The following is an 18180-nucleotide window of genomic DNA, read 5'->3' on the forward strand; positions in this document are numbered from 1 at the left end:
AGACAATAAAGTTTGAACATTGAGCGCCACAGGGGATCCAACCTCCAGCCCCTTCAGTCAGTGCCCTGCTCTGTGTCATTGTGTGTGTGTGTATGTGTGTGTGTGTGTGTGTGTGTGTGTGTGCTAGGCTGTAAACGGCACAAAGCAGAGCTACAGCTCCTGGCCACAGGAAAGCTAATCTCGTAAGGCGTTATCTGTCATCTGCAGCTCGGCTTGAGAACAGGAAGTGGTTTCGTGCAGGCCGCCCTGTCAACAACAGGCAGGCCAAGGCCCCGCCCCCAGGGGGAGACGCCACGGGGACGCTGAACAAACATATTTTTGGAGAAACGGGTTGGTGATGTGATGAAGTGATGAGAGGGCCACTGGGTTTCCTGGAACAACACATTATGTAACACATAATCGTTTTTTTCCAGTCACTTTGCCTCCTTTTCCCCTGAAACGCAGCTCTGGTACTCTGCTGCAAAGCTCCTGCAGCCAGCACGGCTGCTTTCTGTGAACTTTTGGTTCAACTTGGCTGCTGAAAGTTGTATGTTGGGTAATTTGAGTAATTAGAATAATGAGCTAATTAATCACCCAAGACTGGAAATGTCTGTAGTTTAGCTTCTAGTCAGTCTGTGAAGGTGATGTGAGAGTCTGAGTCCATGTTGGTGACGTGCAGAAAGAATCAATCCAAATGCAGCCGTGTGACAGTCCACGTGTGTGTGCTGAGGAAAGGCTGCAGGACTCACCTTTCTAACCTGGAAACATGCACATCTGCTGCTTTGTGCCTAATTATTAGGCTCCATATATTAATGTTGAAAAACTAAATGACAAAAAACATCTAAGATTACTATTTTTTGTTATAATATCTTCAGATTACTGTACACTGAATATTATTATGATTATGTCACTCTATTTTATCTGTCTGCCTGTCCCCTCCTGTGTTTTTTCTCTTCCTCCCTTCCGGCTGCTGATTGCTTCCTGCAGCACAGGAAAGGAGTGTGTGAGTGTGTGTGTGTGTGTGTGTGTGTGTGTGTGTGTGTGTGTGTGTGTGTGTGTGCACGTCTGGATTTGTACAATAAATGTATTTGTGTCGCATACAGTGAAGTTTCCTGCCCTGTACCACCCATGCATTCTACTCCTCTTCCTCTTCCTCTTCCTCCTCTTCCTCTTCTTCCTATAAAATATCAATAGAATCACCTTTGACCCTTTTCACAGACTTTATGTACAGTGAAATGTATCTGCAACATGTCTATAGAAAAGACAATGAATATATAAAATAGCTGTGTAATCATAATATGGATATGTAATTACTCCTGTTTACACATGTATGTGTGTGTGTGTGTGTGTGTGTGTGTGTGTGTGTACACTTATAAATATGTATAAATATGTAAGCAAAATAACAACAAAGATGTTAAATTTTCCTTAAAAAACGGAAACTGGGACTTGATGTTTCTATACTCCAAGCCCCTCCCACCTGTGGTTAAGCTCCTCCCACCGGTGACTCAGACCCTCCTGTGTAATCCTGTGTGTTGGTGTACGTTTCTGCAACACACACACACACACACACACACACACACATACAGTAGTTATAGTCAGCAGACAGTTGCAAAGGAGGCTGGAGGCAAACAGGAGTCAGCACCTGACTGGTGTGTGTGAGGGAGGAAAGAGCACGTCACACACACACTCACCGTATCTGCTAGGAAAATGTAAGGCACGCACACACACACACACACACACACACACACACACACACACACACACACACACACACACAGCAGAAACTGGAGCCTCTCACTGATGTCTGATCAGCAAATGAGTGAAAAAACGTCTAAGAACTTCACAAAACAAACAAACAAATTAATTAAAAAAAAATCTCAATTAGAAAAATCACCAGAAAATGACAAGACAATAATCAAACTAACGGATGAATCAAGCCCTGCGGGTCAGAGCTGCTGCCGCCTGCGTAATCTGTCAGATTAAAGGCCGGCCGGTCAGATTGAGCAGAGGAATGTGGCTGGCGCCGCGCCTGCAGCTTTTTATAGAGCCATAACGACACGGAGGCATCTGAGGGGCCCGAGGCTTATCAGGGGCCCTCCACTGCACCCCCAACCCTCAGCTCCAGTTCAAGAGAATGTTAAGACATCGAGCAAGTGTTAGTGTATCTCTGATGTTACATTCCACACTGAGATGGGATGGGACGAATTAAAATAAGACTACTGAAAACTGTGTACCAAAAAAATCAATAAAACAGCAAAACAACAAAAATAATAAATAAAAAATAAAAAATAAATAAAACAAACCACATATATTAATGAAAATTGTGGACCAAAAACTTCACAAGAAAATTACCAATATAATAAGTAAGTGAACAAACAAACAAACAAACAAACAAATGAATTAATAAAATAAATAAATAAACAAAACAACCACAAAATTACTGAAAAGTTTGTTGAGAAACCTGCTGTAACTAACTCATTAATTAATTCAAATAAACCACAACCCAACTGGAGACCCTGTACCCAAAAATGGCAGAAAAATCAACAAAATAAATAAGTGAATACATAATAAGAAAGAGCCTTGTATGGTAAGCCACGCCCACTGCCCCGCCCTCTTTAAGTCAAGTGGCGTGACCAACGGTGGTCAGACACATCGCTCATATTTCTTTCACTTTCACCTTTTTTGGGTTTACTTTATTCTGTCTCCAGAGCATCACAGAAAAAACACCGTGTGTGTGTGTGTGTGTATGTGTGTGTGTGTGTGTGTGTGTGTGTGCTAGTATTGTGGTGCTCTTGTTCCACACAGACATAGAAGGTTGACAGGAAGCCAGAGGTCAACAGAGCAGGAAGCAAGGAGCCATACGTCCCGCACACACACACACACACACACACACATACACACACACACACACACACACACACACACACACACACACACAGAGTTATCAAGGAACTGGGCGGGGCAACTGCCACTGAGAGGCTCATGTTGAAAGACCACAGAGCTAAAGTGGATAGAAGAGAAATGGTTTCCCGCTGAAAAGTGAAGACAAATTGAACGTTGTCACCATGGAAACAGCAGCTGTGGCGGTGGCGGTTGGTTTTGGCTTCACGACCGTCAGCCGGTGGAAAAAAGTAAATAAATAAGTAAATAAATATGTAAATAAATAAGTAAATAGAAATAAAATCAACACAAAATTACAGAAAACTTCCCCTCCCAAAAAAGCAAATAAATGAATAAGTAAATTTAAAAAAAGTAAATGCATAAATAAATGAATCAATAAATGGTAAAAGAGTGCACTTCCTGTGGTGTGCAGCATCACAGAGCTGCTGCTGCTACACTGACAAACCACACAGGACATTATTTTCCTGACAGCAGCTTTGATGAACCCCAAACTCTGCAACCCCCAGCAGGACTCTTCACCCACACTTACCCCTGCAAGTCCCAGGTACCCGACAGCTTTTAGAGGGCCACCCCACTGCTAAAGATACGTCTACTTAACCCATCTCTGACTGAAAATTACAGGCCGGCTTCACTTGAGCGCACAGTCTTTAACCAAGTCTCTGAAGGTCTCACTGAGATTAACCCTCATGATCCGAAACAGGATACCCACCTGGGGGTTGATGTTCCTATTTCACTGAGGTGGTCACTGAGGTGTTTGAGAAACTCCGCAAGGTGGCAAGGCGCTGGGGGTGGACAAGATCCATCCTAAAGCGCTGAAGGCCCTGGATGTTGTTGGACTGTCATGGCTGACACATCTGTTCAGTGTTGGCTGGAGATCAAGGACAGTGCCCAGGGAGTGGCAGACGGGCTGGTGGTTCCCATTTTTAAAAAAGGGGACCAGAGAGTGTGCTCCAATTATTGTGGTATGACACTGCTCAGCCTCCCTGGGAAAGCTTACTCCAGGGTGCTGAAAGGGAGAATCAGGATGATCGCTGAACCTTGGATTCAAGATGAGCAATGTGGGTAAGGTTCTGTCCTGGCCGTGGTACAGCGGACCAGCTCTTCACCATTGCATTGATACTGGAGGGATCATGGAAGTTTGACTACCCAGTCTACATGTGCTTTGTGGATCTGGAGAGGCACTTACGACCATGTCCCCCAGGGTCCTGTGGGGGGCGCTGCTGGTGTACAGGGTACCATATGTACTGCTGCAGGCCCTCCGGTTCCTGTGTAACCACAGAGAGAGCTCTGTCCGTCTTCTTGGCACTGGGTCACATTTGTTCTCATTCCTGTTGAACTCCAGGGCTGCCTCTTGTCTCCGATTCTGTTCATGATCTTCACGGACAGGATCTCAAGGTGCAGTTTGGGGTGGAGGGTCTCCAGTTTGGTGCCCATAGGGTGGCGTCCCTGCTTTTTGAAGATGATGTGGTCCTGCCGGCTTCATCAGGCTGTGATCTTCAGCAGTCGCTGGAGTGGTTTGCAGTGGTTCAGGATGAGGATCAGCACCTCCAAATCCGAGGCCGTGGTTCTCTGCTGGACAAAGGCGGTTTGGGTTGGGGGTGAGTTACAGCCTCAGGTGAAGGAGTTCAGGTATCTCAGGTCTTGTTCACAGTGAGGGGGGAGAGGAGTGAGAGGTCAACAGGTGGGTCGGGGCTGAACCGTCATGTTGAAGAAGGAACTGAGCCAGAAGGTGAGGCTTTCAATTTATTGGTCAATCTTCGTTCCAACCCTCATCTGTGGTCACGAGCTCTGGGTGGTGGCCGAACGAATGAGATCGTGGATACATGAGGCAGAAATGAGTTTCCGTCTCAGGGTGGCTGGGCGCACCTTTAGGGACAGGAGATTGAGCTCAGATTCCCGCGAGGAGCTTAGAAAAGAGCCTCTGCTCCTCCACATTGAAAGGCACCAGCTAAGGTGATTTGGGCATCTACTCAGGACACCTCCTGGTGGAGGTGTTCTGGGCACGTCCACCTGGGGGGAGACCGAGGACCAGACGCAGGACACACTGGGGGGACTACGTCTCCCGGCTGGCCTGGGAACGCCTCGGGATCCCCAGGAGGAGCTGGTGGAGGGGTCTGGACTGATAGATAGATAGATAGATTTACTTTATTGATCCCAAACTGGGAAATTCTCGGCCTGCTGAAACTGTGTCCCGTTTTTTTTTTTCTAAAAATGTTTTGTAAAAACAAAAGTAAAAACATTTTTCAAAACATTTTTATTTTCACAAAAATATATATTTATATATATTTTTTCCACTCTCTTTTCAAGTCTTATATTGTCTTTATCTTTCAACATGCTTCTGTTTCCCCTCTGCTGCCCCTCTCATCTTTTGTTTTCCTGTTTGAAATTTAAATCTGGATTTTTCCTTAATGTTGTCGTTCTGCTGTTCTTTTTCTCTCTGGTTCTTCTGCTCTGCTCTGTCTGTCGCTAAATAGAGACCATTATCATCATTATTATCATTATTATCATTATCATTAATACCAGGTGTCTCGGGGATCCACACATGCACTTTTCTTCTTGATCAGCACATGAACACAGCAGTTGTAACGAGTTTTTACTGATTTTATTTCCTAGAAAATAAACTGAGACAGAAGAGCTGAGTCAAGGAGTGGGACCTGGATCCTGAAAAGGTCAAGACTGTGTGTGTGTGTCGTCTGTTTCAGGGGTCAGATTGATCCGATGTGATCGGGTCTGATCGGTGTTTATTGGAAGCCGTCGGCCACCTGCTGTCTGATTGGAGGGAGGGGAGCGGTTCTATGCTCTGCGGCTCTATGTCTGGGTGCTATATGGAGCTGATGTGGGGCGCAGTGAGCATACAGTCTGCAGCAGCAGAGAGCTGCACACACACACACACACACGCACACACACAGCGAGAGAGAGAGCTGAGAGAAGATGGGAAAAATCAACGGCTGCCTCAAATGTCTCTTCATCTTCTTCAACGTCCTGTTTGGGGTGAGCAGCAAATACATAACCTGTCTATGTTCATCAGCTCTGCCTTTTATTACCACTGACCAGGTAGCAGGTGCAAAGAGTTTTACCTGGAGACTTTCTTCCCTGTAGCTGAACAGTCCTGATGGAAAAACAGAACCTACAACATGAGGAGTAGAAAAAAAAGACTTTAAAAAGGAAAAGGAAGGAAAAGAAAGGAAAGATTAAAGAAAAGGTGACCTGCAGGAAATATTTGAAATAATTCAAACAGATGAAACTGCAAAATAATTCACATTTTCACATTACTTTCTTTTTTTACCTTCTATTTTTATTTTATTTTATTGTTTACATGAGAACGGTTTAATCGTTCCTTTCAGCTGAACAGGAATAACTTTTAATAAGCTTCAACAATGTTTAGTGGTTTTTAAATAATTTTCTAGAGCTAAAGCTGTGGCAGAATAATGATGATCAAGTTGGAGAAAAGGGTTTAATATTTTATTTTTTGTTTTTAAATTTTTGCGTGACTCCTGGTTGTGCTTTGTGTGTGTGTGTGTGTGTGTGTGTGTTTTTCCTGGAAATTAAAAAAAAAATGTAAACAGGATGAGGGAAATTTAATCAACGGCAAAAAAGATACGACATAGAGTTTCAGAATGTAGGGCCCAGAGTGTGTGTGTGTGTGTGTGTGTGTGTGTGTGTGTGTGTGTATGCATGCGTGCGTGCGTGTGTGTGTGTGTGTGTCAGACAGCAGGGTGAGAGGGGGAGTGGCTGGAGGAGCACAAACTGTTTCTTTTTATGTTTTTTTTCACATTGGCCTACACACACACACACACACACACACACACACACACACACAGCAATATGAGACAGAAAAAACGATAACATTTGCAGCCCGAGGAAGGAAGTAAAAAATTAAAAACTGAAACTAAAAAAACTTCAAGGACCTACAGGGAAAATTTGCATTTAAATTTCCGTTAAAAATAACAACAAAAACATATGCACAATTATGATATTTATATTTCAATTACAAGACAGCTGCCAAAATAAAAGTGACTTTTGAGGCTCTGAATGTCAGGAAACACAACAGGAAGTGTTAAAAAGCTTTTACTGTGAAGGCTGAATCACTGAGTCGTTACAGGTTAAAAAAATAACAACAACAAAACTCAGTAGAGGACCCAGCCTTCACAATAAAAGCCTTTTGATACTTCCTTCCTCTGTGTTGTGTTTTCCAAATGATGCTGCTGATTGGCTGTTTCTCTGCCGCCCTCAAGTCACTTCATTTGATCAATTCATTTATTTACTGATGCTTTTATTTTGGAAGAACCGACCTCAAAATTCACTTCTTCAATTTTTTTTTTTTTTTTTTTGATTTTTTGTAACCCTAACCCTTGTCATTTTTGGTTGTTGTGTCAACTGTCTTACAATTGAAATATAAATAATTTTACATATTTTTTAATGTCATGTTTAATATTTTTGTTGGAAATGTTTGCATTTTTTTTGCAAATTAGTTGGTCAGGTTTGTATATTTTTCCTAATTATTTATTGTTACTATATATTTAATTATGCGATTATTTTAATAATCTAGTTTTTCATTAGTTAATTCATTTTTTCTTGTCATTTTTAAAGGTTTTCTTTTTTACTTTTTTGCAAAATTTAGTTTTTTGTTGTTTCTTTCTTTCTTTATTGTTTGATACCTTTTAAATTTGTTTGTTTGTTTGTTTGTTTGTTTGTTTGCTTATGCTGCCAGTTTAATAATTTTGGTGTTGTTGTTTTCCTGTCGCTTCCTGCTAATGTGCTGCTGCCTGCAGTGAACTTGGTGACCAGACGACTGCTGTCATGTCATTTAAAAAAATATTTTTTTTTTCTTTCTTTCTGCATCATTTCTTTATTTAATCCCCACACACACACTTTTGCTAACTTTTGTTAGCAAATTATTATTTTTTGTAATTTTCAATTTCCAAGTCATTTTTTTTTATAATACATTTTCCTAATTTTCCTAGTATCTTTTTATTGTAATTTTCTATTTTGAAAATTTGCTCATAGTTTTCAATTCTTTATTTTTTTTAAAACTAATTTTATGATTATTTCCAGCTGAATCCTGCTGAGTGAACGTGTCTCAGTGATGATGATGATGATGATGATGATGATGATGATGTTTGTGTGTGTTCAGATCATCGGGGCTCTGCTGGTCGTGGGTGTGGTCAAGGCCACTGCATTCCAGCAGCAGGTGAGTTAACTCACACACACACACACACACACACACACACAATCACACACACACCACACATATGTACAAACACACACAGATTTACTGTGATCTGGACGAGCAGAAAAAAAACAGAAGAGGAAGCAGCAGCAGCTCTGCTTCTGGTTCTGGTTTTGCTTTTGATTCTGGCAGAGTAAAAGTTCTCATCTTGTCTAAAGAATGACGACAAATAAAAAAAAAAAAATACACCAGTCCAGTGGAGGCAGACAGATTCAATTTAATAATATTATCAATTAATAATAAAATAAATAAAAAAATAAAAAATAAAAAATAAATGTATGGAAGATAAAAAATAAAATAAAATCGTATGGGAAATAAAATAATAATTAAAAAAAAATGCATTACATTTTCTGTTTCTGTTGCACTGAAGCTTCATCACAGCAGAAAATATTTCTGTACCAAAACCATAGGCAGGATGTCTGTGGTGCTGCAGTGCACAGATAATCCACCAGGGGGCAGAAGACATGGGTTTTGCAGGAAGAACTTTTTGTTGTCATATCATCTGAATCTAGTTTCCTGGTGAGACACAAACGCTGCGCTACTTTTTTAAATGAGGTTTTCTGTGTCGGCTGTAAAATTTACAACAACAACAACAACAACAAAAGGTTTCTAGATATTGTCTAGTGTTCAGGGGTTCAGGTGTCCGGGTTTCCAGGTTTCCAGGTGTCTTTGTCCAGGTATTCAGCTGTCCAGGTATTCAAGTGTTCAGTTGTTTAGGTGTCCAGGTGTTCAGGTGTTTAGATGTCCAGGTGTCCAGATGTGCAAGTGTCCAGGTGTTCAAGTGTCTTTGTCCAGGTGTCCAGGTGTTCAGGTGTCTAGTTGTGCAGGTGTTCAAGTGTCCAGGTCTCCTGGCATGCAGGTGCCAAGGTGTCCAGATGTCCAGGTGTTCAGATGTCCATGTGTCCAGGTGTTCTTGTGTTCAGGTGTCCAGGGGTTCAGATGTGCATGTGTCCAGGTGTTCTGGTGTTCAGGTGTCCAGGTGTTCAGATGTCCATGTGTCCAGGTGTTCTGGTGTTCAGGTGTCCAGGTGTTCGAGTGTTAAATTGTGCAGATGTCCAGGGGTTCAGGTGTCCAGATGTCCAGGAGTTCAGGTGTCTAGGTGTTCAGATGTTCAGGTGTCCAGGTCTCCATATGGTTAGGTGTTATGATGTCCACAAGTTCAGGTGTCTAGGTGTCCAGGTGTTCAGGTGTCCAGGTGCTCAGGTGTTCACGTGTCCAGATGTCCAGGTGTTCAGGTGTCTAGGTGCCCAGGTGTCCAGGTGTTCAGGTGCCCAGATGTCCAGGTGTGCAGGTGGTCAGATATTCAGGTGTCAAGGTGTCCAGGTGTATAGGTGTTAAGGTGTCCAGGTGTTCAGTTGTTCAAATGTTCAGGTGTCCAGGTGCCCAGATGTCCAGGTGTCCAAATGTCCAGGTGTCCAAATGTTCAGGTGTCTATGTTCAAGTTTTCAGATGTTCAGGTGCCCAGATGTTCAGGTGCTCAGGTGTTCACGTGTCCAGATGTCCAGGTGTTCAGGTGTCTGGGTTTTCAGGTGTCTAGGTGCCCAGGTGTCCAGGTGTCCAGGTGCCCAGATATCCAGGTGCTCAGGATTTCAGGTGTTTAGATGTCCAGGTGTCCAGATGTCCAGGTGTCCAAGTGTTCAAGTGTTCAGGTGTCCAGATGTCCAGGTGTTCAGGTTTTCAGGTGTCTGGATGTCCAGGTGTCCAGGTGTTCAGGTGTTCAGATGTCCAGGTTTCCTGGTATCCAGATGTCCAGGTGTTCAGGTTTTCAGGTGTCCAGATGTCCAGATGTCCAGGTGTCCAGGTTTTCAGGTGTCCAGGTGTTCAGGTGTCCAGTTGTCCAGGTTTTCAGATGTCCAGGTGTTCAGGTGATGTGTTTTGTGTCTCTGGCAGCTGGCGATTGCAGGAAATCCGAATCTGGCCTGGGGCTGGGTGTTCGCGCTCGGCATGCTGCTGGTCTCCTGCCTCGGGATCTTCGCAGGATGTTCAGAGAAGGAGCTCGCCCTGAAGGTGGTAGGTCCAACATGCTCAACACAGCGGCCTGACGGGGATGTGTGATCCATCACTGAATCCTGCGGTTAATTGATTATTGATCAGCTGATGATGCACTCACTTTGTTTGATGTCAGTTTGCAGGCTGCATGGCGACTGGACTGCTCACCATGATGATCTTTGGTATCATTGTCGCTGTCCAAAGAAATAAGGTTGGGCTTACCTATCTATTCATCAATCAATCAGTCAGTCTATATATCTAGTTTTCTATCTTTTTTTTGTTTCATTTTCTACAGTTTTGTGTAATTACGAGATAATTTTACAAAGTAATTTTACATTTATTTTTCCAATATTGTTTTTTTTTTGGGTGGTAGTGGTGGTGGGGGTGCTGTAATTTTCTTCTAATTTAATATTATATATACATATTTGAAGATGAAGATGGTGATGAAGATTGCTCTGTGTTTTGTCTTCCCAGTTGAAAACAAATTTGCAAGAGGCGTCCTCCGACTTCATCAAGCCATTCATGAAGGATGACGCGGTCAAATCCTTTCTCAAGGACCTCCAGCGAGACGTACTGTACCCATTTCCTGTTTAACTTTAAGTGTGTTGGCCACGCCCACCTCATGTGGGAGCGAAGGCTGAGGTCACAAAGACCTGTAAAAAACTAATCAATATAATTCAATTTTTTAAAAAGATTGATTGATGCCTATTTTTAATTTTCTTGTATTTTCTTAGCTATTTTATGTCAATTTTCTGTTTTTTTTTTTTTGTTGATCTTTTGCTGTTTTTTGTTAATCCTCTTTAATTTATTATTTTTAGTATACTTTTTTTATTTTTCTTTCTCACGTTTTTTCACACCATATGGATACATCCATTTAAACACTTTTTGCCATCCAGCTGAAATGATGTTTGGCAGATGAGTGACCAAAGTTTTCAGTTACCAGGAAGCAATTCATTAAATAATTTCACTTCAAAACAGATATCAAGTCAAGATGGTGTTGTGTTGGAGTCATGACAAGTGAAGTAGAACCATAAAGCACAAAGTTCAAATGAAGAATGAAAGTGCTGTGGGTGGAACAGTTTGTTCTAATTTGAATTAGAAATAAAGGCTGCTGCCTCTGTGGAGGAAAAACTTTCATGATTCCAGCTCCGTTTCCTCGGTACGTTCTGTTCTGTTCTGTTCTTCTTCGTGTCCTCGTGTTCTGACCCGTCAGCTTCCTGTGAGGATCACTTACATTTCCTGTATTATAATCACATGAAACTGTGTGTGTGTGTGTGTGTGTGTGTGTGCACGCGCTCTGCAGGCTAAGTGCTGTGGAGTGGGCAGCCCGAAGGACTGGGGCACCGACATCCCAGAGAGCTGCGCTTGTCGTGGTTCCAACTGTAAAGCCAAACCTCAGGTGGGTGCAGATACCTGGCTCCATGATCTGGAAACCTCCTACACCTGCAGATCCTTTCCGAACTGTGTGGTAACCATGGTAACTAGGATTTAGGAACTGTCATTCCAGCCCGGGTCCTGGTAGGTGGAATGAAAACGGTTGCTTTTCCTCCAGCTCTGGTTGGGATCATCAAATATCAAGATAAACCGGACCAAATGCCTTGACATCGATATTGTGATGATATTGTAGGAATGATTGTTGATGCTTCTATCAGATATTTACACACAAGATTTTTGATACACAACCATCAGTAATGTGGATCTGACCACCAAGCAGGTAAAGGATAATAATGAAACTGCCTGAACAGTTGAATGAGTGCAGGAAATTGCATTTTTTTTTTTTTTTTTTTACCGGACTGCAAACTTTAAACCTGATATGCAGACGATATCTAGTTTTACATCACAGTCTCCATAAGACATCCGTTATATTGCCCGGCCCTGGATTTGCAGCAGGGGGATTACCAAGGGTGTGTGGGTGGGGGTGGGGGGACTCATTGTTCGCTGCCTGAGGTGATGTGATAAACCTCTTCACTGCATCGGTCTGCGAGTTCATTCTGAGTTACTCTACAAAGTTACTGAGGAACCTGCAGAACCTCACCTGAACTGCAGGAGGTGAACTGTGAGGTCGCATGTCTACGGCTAAAATACACACGCTGAAAAACACCTAATCAATACCCAATCATCCAGTCCATCCCTCATTGGTCCTCGGTGAGGCAGGTGACTCATTAGGGACCAGCCTCTCTTATTTTAATATTTGTTAGATTTGTTGCTCGTTGCTCTTTCCCTGAGGTTTGTGGGTAAAGTTGTTGTGATTCCTTCCAGGGAATGACGGGTCCGGATCAGATCTTCAAAATGGTAATCAGTCAGTCAATCAATCAATCAATCAATCAGTCTACCAATAACCAGTCAGTGATATTGTCTGCTGACCCCTGCTGTCCATGTCCTCCTCTGCAGACCTGCAGCGGGCTCATATTTGTCGTTGTGGACCTTGTCTTTAAAATTGCCATGGGATTCTTCTTTGGATTTGCTGTCACCGCGGTAACGCACATCATCTCTTGTGTTATTTATTTATTTATTCATTTATCTAATTATTTATTTATTCATTAATTTATCTAATTATTTTATTCCATTTTGTGTGTGTGTGTGTGTGTGTGTATACATCTGTATTGTATCAATAATAATAATAATAATAACAATAATAATTGCATATCACTACAGCGACAAACTGTAGTAATCAGCATCTGAGCTGCTGCGATTTCTAACTACCTGTCTGTCTGTCTGTCCATCTGTCTGTCTCTCTCTCCACCTGTGTGTCTGTTTCTCTCTCTCTCCAATTCTCTGCACACCTGTCTGTCTGTTTCTCTCTGTCTGTCTCTCTCTCTCCACCTGTCTGTCTCTCTCTGCACCTGTCTCTTTCTCTCTCCACTTCTCTACACACTTGTCTGTCTCACTCTCCATCTGTCTGTCTCTTCACCTGTGTCTCTCTCTATCTGTCTCTCTCTCCTCCTGTCTGTCTTGCTCTGCACTTGCCTGTTTCTCTCTGCACCTGTCTGTTTCTCTCCACCTGTCTCTCTCTGCACTTCCCTCTCTTTCTCTCTCTCTCCACCTGTCTCTCTGCACCTGTCTGTGTCCCTCTGCATCTGTCTCTCTTTGCACCTGTCTGTCTCTCTCTGCACCTCCCTCTCTCTCCTCACCTGTCTGTCTCTCCTCACCCGTTTCTCTCTCTCCACCTGTCTGTCTCTCTCTGCACCTGTCTGTCCTCCTGCAGCTGCTGGGCCTGCTGGTCTCCCTGCTGATGATCTACCAGGTGCGTCGTCATGACGGCGGGATGGGAGGACAGTCCATGGCCATGAAGGGCTACTGAGGGACGACCTCTGACCTCTGACCTCTGACCCGGGGGTTGGCCCCTGGCCTCACATGCACACATTTACCCCGAGTTTTTTCTGCTTTAACGCTCTTTACAGACAGCAGAGCCTCACCGGCACGAAACGCTGCACTTCCTGCTTCAAACAAACAAACAAACAAACAAACAAACAAACAAACAAACAAACAGACAGACAGACAGAACAGGAAACAGGAAGCTCCAGAGGCAGAGATCTAAAACCTCTTCAGAGCTGAGGAGCTTTGTTAGTGTCTGGACTCTGGATTAGTTTCACTTCTTCAGGAAAAAAAAAAAAAAAAAAACACCCTGTGGCCTCACATTCAATTTTTTATTTTTAATTTTTATTTTAGAGTTCCACCTTGGCCTGTTTCCTGTTCTGATCGATTGATCTTAAAAAAAGAAAAAAAAAGAAAGAAATACATTGAAATGATGACAAGTGAGCATCACCTCCCATCATGGCGACCAGCATCTCCGTGGCTGTTGCTATGGTAACATGTCCTCTATCACCAGGAGGTCAGGTGAACATGTTGACTTGATGCCAAAATCTTTTTTTTTGTTGTTGTTGTTTTTGGTTGTTTTGTCAAAACTCTGTGTGAAAACCCTCAGAAAAAAACAAACAAACAAACAAAAAAAAACAATTTCTTTTTCAAGAATATTTTTAAAAAGTTGCTGCTTTGGCCTGTGAGGAAGAGTCTTTGCAAAACTCTATAAACTGTATAAATTCAAATATTAAAAGAATAATGACACTTGCATACAACTGAAATAACCACTCTTTACTAACTTTTGTCCTGAAATATATGCTTTTTAAAATTATTATTAAGGTTAGGGTTAGGGATTTTTAAACAGAAGATTACACTTTCAGAGAAAGATTATATTTCATCTTTTTAATTTGTTTTTAAAGAACCAAAGGGAGTTTTGTTTCGAGGGTTCAAAAGAACCTGTTAAAACACTGTTGTTGTTTTGTTGTTTTGTTGTTGTTTTAAATCTTTATTTCCACACTGAGGAAGCAAAAAGCTTCAGCGTGAGTGTGAGAACCTTTTCTCTGAAGCTTTCATTTCAAAATCTTATTTTTAGATTCATTTGTAAAACTCTCCATTAAAATGGAATCTTGGAAAAGGTCATGTGGTGTCGTTCATTTGCTTCTTTTGTTTTTAATGAAAACATCTATCTACAGTATCTATCTGTCTATTTATCTGTGTATATGTGTGAGGGTGTGTGTGTATATATGTGTTTTTTTCAAGTAAGAAATGAGTGTTGTGGGTTTTATAGTGGAAATAACCAGCAGGTGGAGCTGTCAGACCACTCACCTCTGCCTCGTTTCACCACAGAGAAACAGAGAGAGAGAAGTTGATCATAATCAGAAGTTGATTAAATAAATAAATATTAAATAACAGCAAAAGACAATAAAAGACATGATAGATAGATAGGTGTTTCATTATTTTGCTCATACCAATTCATTTTAATACAGCATTTTTTTACTTCACTTTTTTATTTCTTTATTATTTATTTCTTCAGGTCAATAACATGAATTTAAAATTTTATAAACATTTTTCATCTGAAAAAAATTCTGTAAATATATGTTGGTATAAAAATCAAATCACAACAAGTTACAATGAACAACAAATAAAATGCAGAGAAAAGAAAAAAAAACTTCAGGGAGTAAACATGAAAAATCAAAGTGATCTAATAATTTTTGCCAATTTGTGATTTCAAAAATGATCTTTGAGGAAAGTGTTGAATAACTTTATTGACACTCCCGTCGTGACAGAACGAGCAGCGTGTTACGAATCTCTCTGTGGGGGCAACTTGTCATGAAAATCGACGCTGCTAAAGTTATTAAAATGAAGTGAGCTGATTGGATGTTGCCAGGCAGGTTAACTGTGTGATGTTAGAAGTGTTTCTCCACACAGGAGGAGACTCTCACTCCATCTGACACAGAGACACTAAGCAACCGTATGACCCAACCCTAAACCCCGGGTACAGAGGCAGAGTGAATGTGGAGGTGAAGGTGTGGAGGCGGATCAGTGTTTTAGAGGAGACGCTGTAGAAGGACAGAGAGCCAGCAAGCCAGTCCAGATACACTGCCACTCTGTTAGAGGAGCGGTGGGAGGAGAAGGAGATATCTGTTCTGATGTTGTTGTGGCTGACAGAGAAACGTCCAGAAGAGCAGTGCAGACACCAGGAGTTGTTGTTCCCTCCAAACCAGCTGTCAGGACCGCCTCCTCTCCTGCTGATTCCTCTGTAAGTCACTGCGATATCAACCTCTCCTTCCAACTCGACCTCCCAGGAACAGCGACCAGTCAGACCATCTCTACACAGGATCTGGTACCTGGAGTCAAACCTCTCTGGGTGATCAGGATATGGCTGCTCCCCCATCACTGCTGTCACCTTCCTGTTGTTGTCAAACAGGACGAGGCGTCTGTCTGCTGTGTTTGTGTCCAGTTTGAGTTCACAAGAATCTGATGGAGAGAACAAGACACAAAACACCAACAGGTTGTTATCTAACACACCTATTGTCTTTATTATCTGTTGCTTTATTAACAGGTTCAAGTCAATCGTTTGACACGTTCATGATGCCAGAGCTGTTTATATGGAAAGCAACAGGTTTTCTTTCTTACTTTCTATCCCTGTTTTTTCATTGTTTTAATTTCAGTTGTTTTAATTATGTACTTTGTAGGTTATGTTTTATGTTTTATCCTATTATATCTTGCTATATAAAGAAAAACTTTGTAGCCTTGCTTTGAAAAATGTGAAATAATAATTAATAATAATAATAATTATAATAATTATTATACAACAGGTAGATCTGACCAAGCAATCTGATTGGTCAATCAGATGTTTAGAATGTGCTCAAATGAGCATGACAGCACGGCTAGCCGTGCTCAAATATACCTTATCACTGAAAATATTACTGCACCTATATCTTTTTGCCTGAGTCTGTGTGGTTTCCATGGCAACACGAAACCTTTCACTGAAACCGGCATCAATGGCAACACAAAACCTTTCACTGAAACCCGCATCAAAAGCCGCTGTCAACTTTGTTGGACCGTTTGGTTGTCAATTTACATTTGTTTGGCGACCTAAGTTTGGATAAATGGCTGAACGAGGAAGACAAGACAGAAGAGAAAAAGACTACCGGACAAACACCGGGCAAACAGCTGATTTCTCACCTGTAACGAAAGAAGAGCTGAACAAGATCCTCCGTGAATTTTATGGAGCTTTAATTTCTATAATAAAGAGAATTAAATGCCTCAGCAGATTCAGCACCACGGACAGTACCTGCTGAGGCAGATTCAGCACCATGGACAGTACCTGTTGAGGCAGATTCAGCACCATGGACAGTACCTGTAAGATTTTCCCACAGAGATGTGCGGCTGTAACTTTGTTGTTGTTATTAATGTGTTAATGTTATCAGTTATTAATTAGCCTATTAATCGTTATTCATTTGTTCATTCTTTCTGAGTTGCCTAGGCCATTGATTTTTATTAATTTGTCAATTTGTTTGCATCTGTACATTGAAATGAACATTTAATAAATCAACGCATCTGTGAAAGCTGTGGTCTATATTTCAGAGGTAAATTGATAACAGCCTGAAAAGGTGATTCTATAACTCTGTTCAGCCTTAATGTGACTGCTTACTGTCCTTACTTTTGCTGCTTAGCCACATTAATCAGAGCTGACGTTAAATTGGAGTGACACACCCCCAGCTGAAATAAAACATCTGCCGGTGAGTTTATGAAAAGACATGTTTGTTGTGGCGCCGACACTGGAAAGTAGTAGCCTGTATTTAAATATAACTGTTAATATAAGTTGGTTGTAGATAAAGATAAGCTGTGCTGCTGAGTCATTGTCACGGCAACTGTTAGATTAAAAATGACTGAGAAGTCGGCAGAAGTATAACTATCAGTCCATGAAATTTTTTTTTTTCCAGCAGATATTCTCGTTACAACATGACTGAGCTAGCAGCGCAATTTTGTGTTGCTATGTGTGGTAGTTATTAAGTTTTGGGGAATCACAATGTCTAGAAAACATGATAAGCCCAAGTTGGCTGGCTGACAAGGATTAGTAAACATCATAGGCTCTATTTTCCCGGCGCAGTGCAGGGTGGCGCAGTGAGGCGAATCCCGTGCAGAGCTAGTTTCGACCAGAACAACCCGAGACGTGCTCAGTTTGGTAGTTTGGCAGACCGAGGTGGAGTAGCAGCAGGCCATGGGGAGGTGTCAACAGATTTAGCTTGGCGTAGTGACAGTTTCGTGCCAAAAGCCTTCGCCGAGGTGCGCCCAAAACTCACCATCTTAAGCCAGGTCTACTTTCCGCACAAGGAGGAGCGCAGCCGGTGTAGTGGAAGTTTGGCTGACCGGCGGGCAGTGTGCACACGTCACCAAAACCTCACACTCAGCACAAACGGTGCCAATCTCCTTTGATCTGACATCAGTTGTGACGGGACAGACGATATAGGGATAAATTGATGTGCTGATTGACATAGTAGCATTGAATAGTGGTTTTGTGGGGATTTATTGCATTGTTAATGTGCCTGACATTCCAGAAACCTGCCTGTGAGGTCTTGGTGACGTGTGCACACTGTGTGCCAGTCAGCCAAACTTCCACTACACCGGCTTCGCTCCGCCTGAGGCAGTAGACCTCCATGTCAATTGTCTAAACGTTCATTACGTCTTCGCGCAGCGCATTTTAAAGGCAAGGACAGGGGCTCATTTGATTGGTTTAAAGTGAATTGTCGGTGTCAAACCCACCCACGCCTTCT

At 42.1% G+C, this 18180-nt stretch overlaps 1 protein-coding gene across 1 annotated transcript; it reads left to right on the forward strand.

The window, feature by feature from the left end:
- Positions 1–5744: 5744 nt before the first annotated feature.
- Positions 5745–13771, forward strand: LOC115355202 (tetraspanin-33-like). Its single transcript, XM_030045914.1, has 9 exons — positions 5745–5871; positions 8015–8071; positions 10001–10120; positions 10236–10310; positions 10574–10669; positions 11403–11498; positions 12359–12391; positions 12491–12574; positions 13305–13771. The coding sequence occupies exons 1-9, from the start codon at positions 5812–5814 to the stop codon at positions 13398–13400; spliced, it is 717 nt and encodes a 238-aa protein (XP_029901774.1). The 5' UTR covers positions 5745–5811; the 3' UTR covers positions 13401–13771.
- The last annotated feature ends 4409 nt before the right edge of the window (positions 13772–18180 follow it).

The sequence above is a fragment of the Myripristis murdjan genome, chromosome 23 (assembly GCF_902150065.1).
Source record: "Myripristis murdjan chromosome 23, fMyrMur1.1, whole genome shotgun sequence".
Lineage (NCBI taxonomy): Eukaryota > Metazoa > Chordata > Actinopteri > Holocentriformes > Holocentridae > Myripristis > Myripristis murdjan.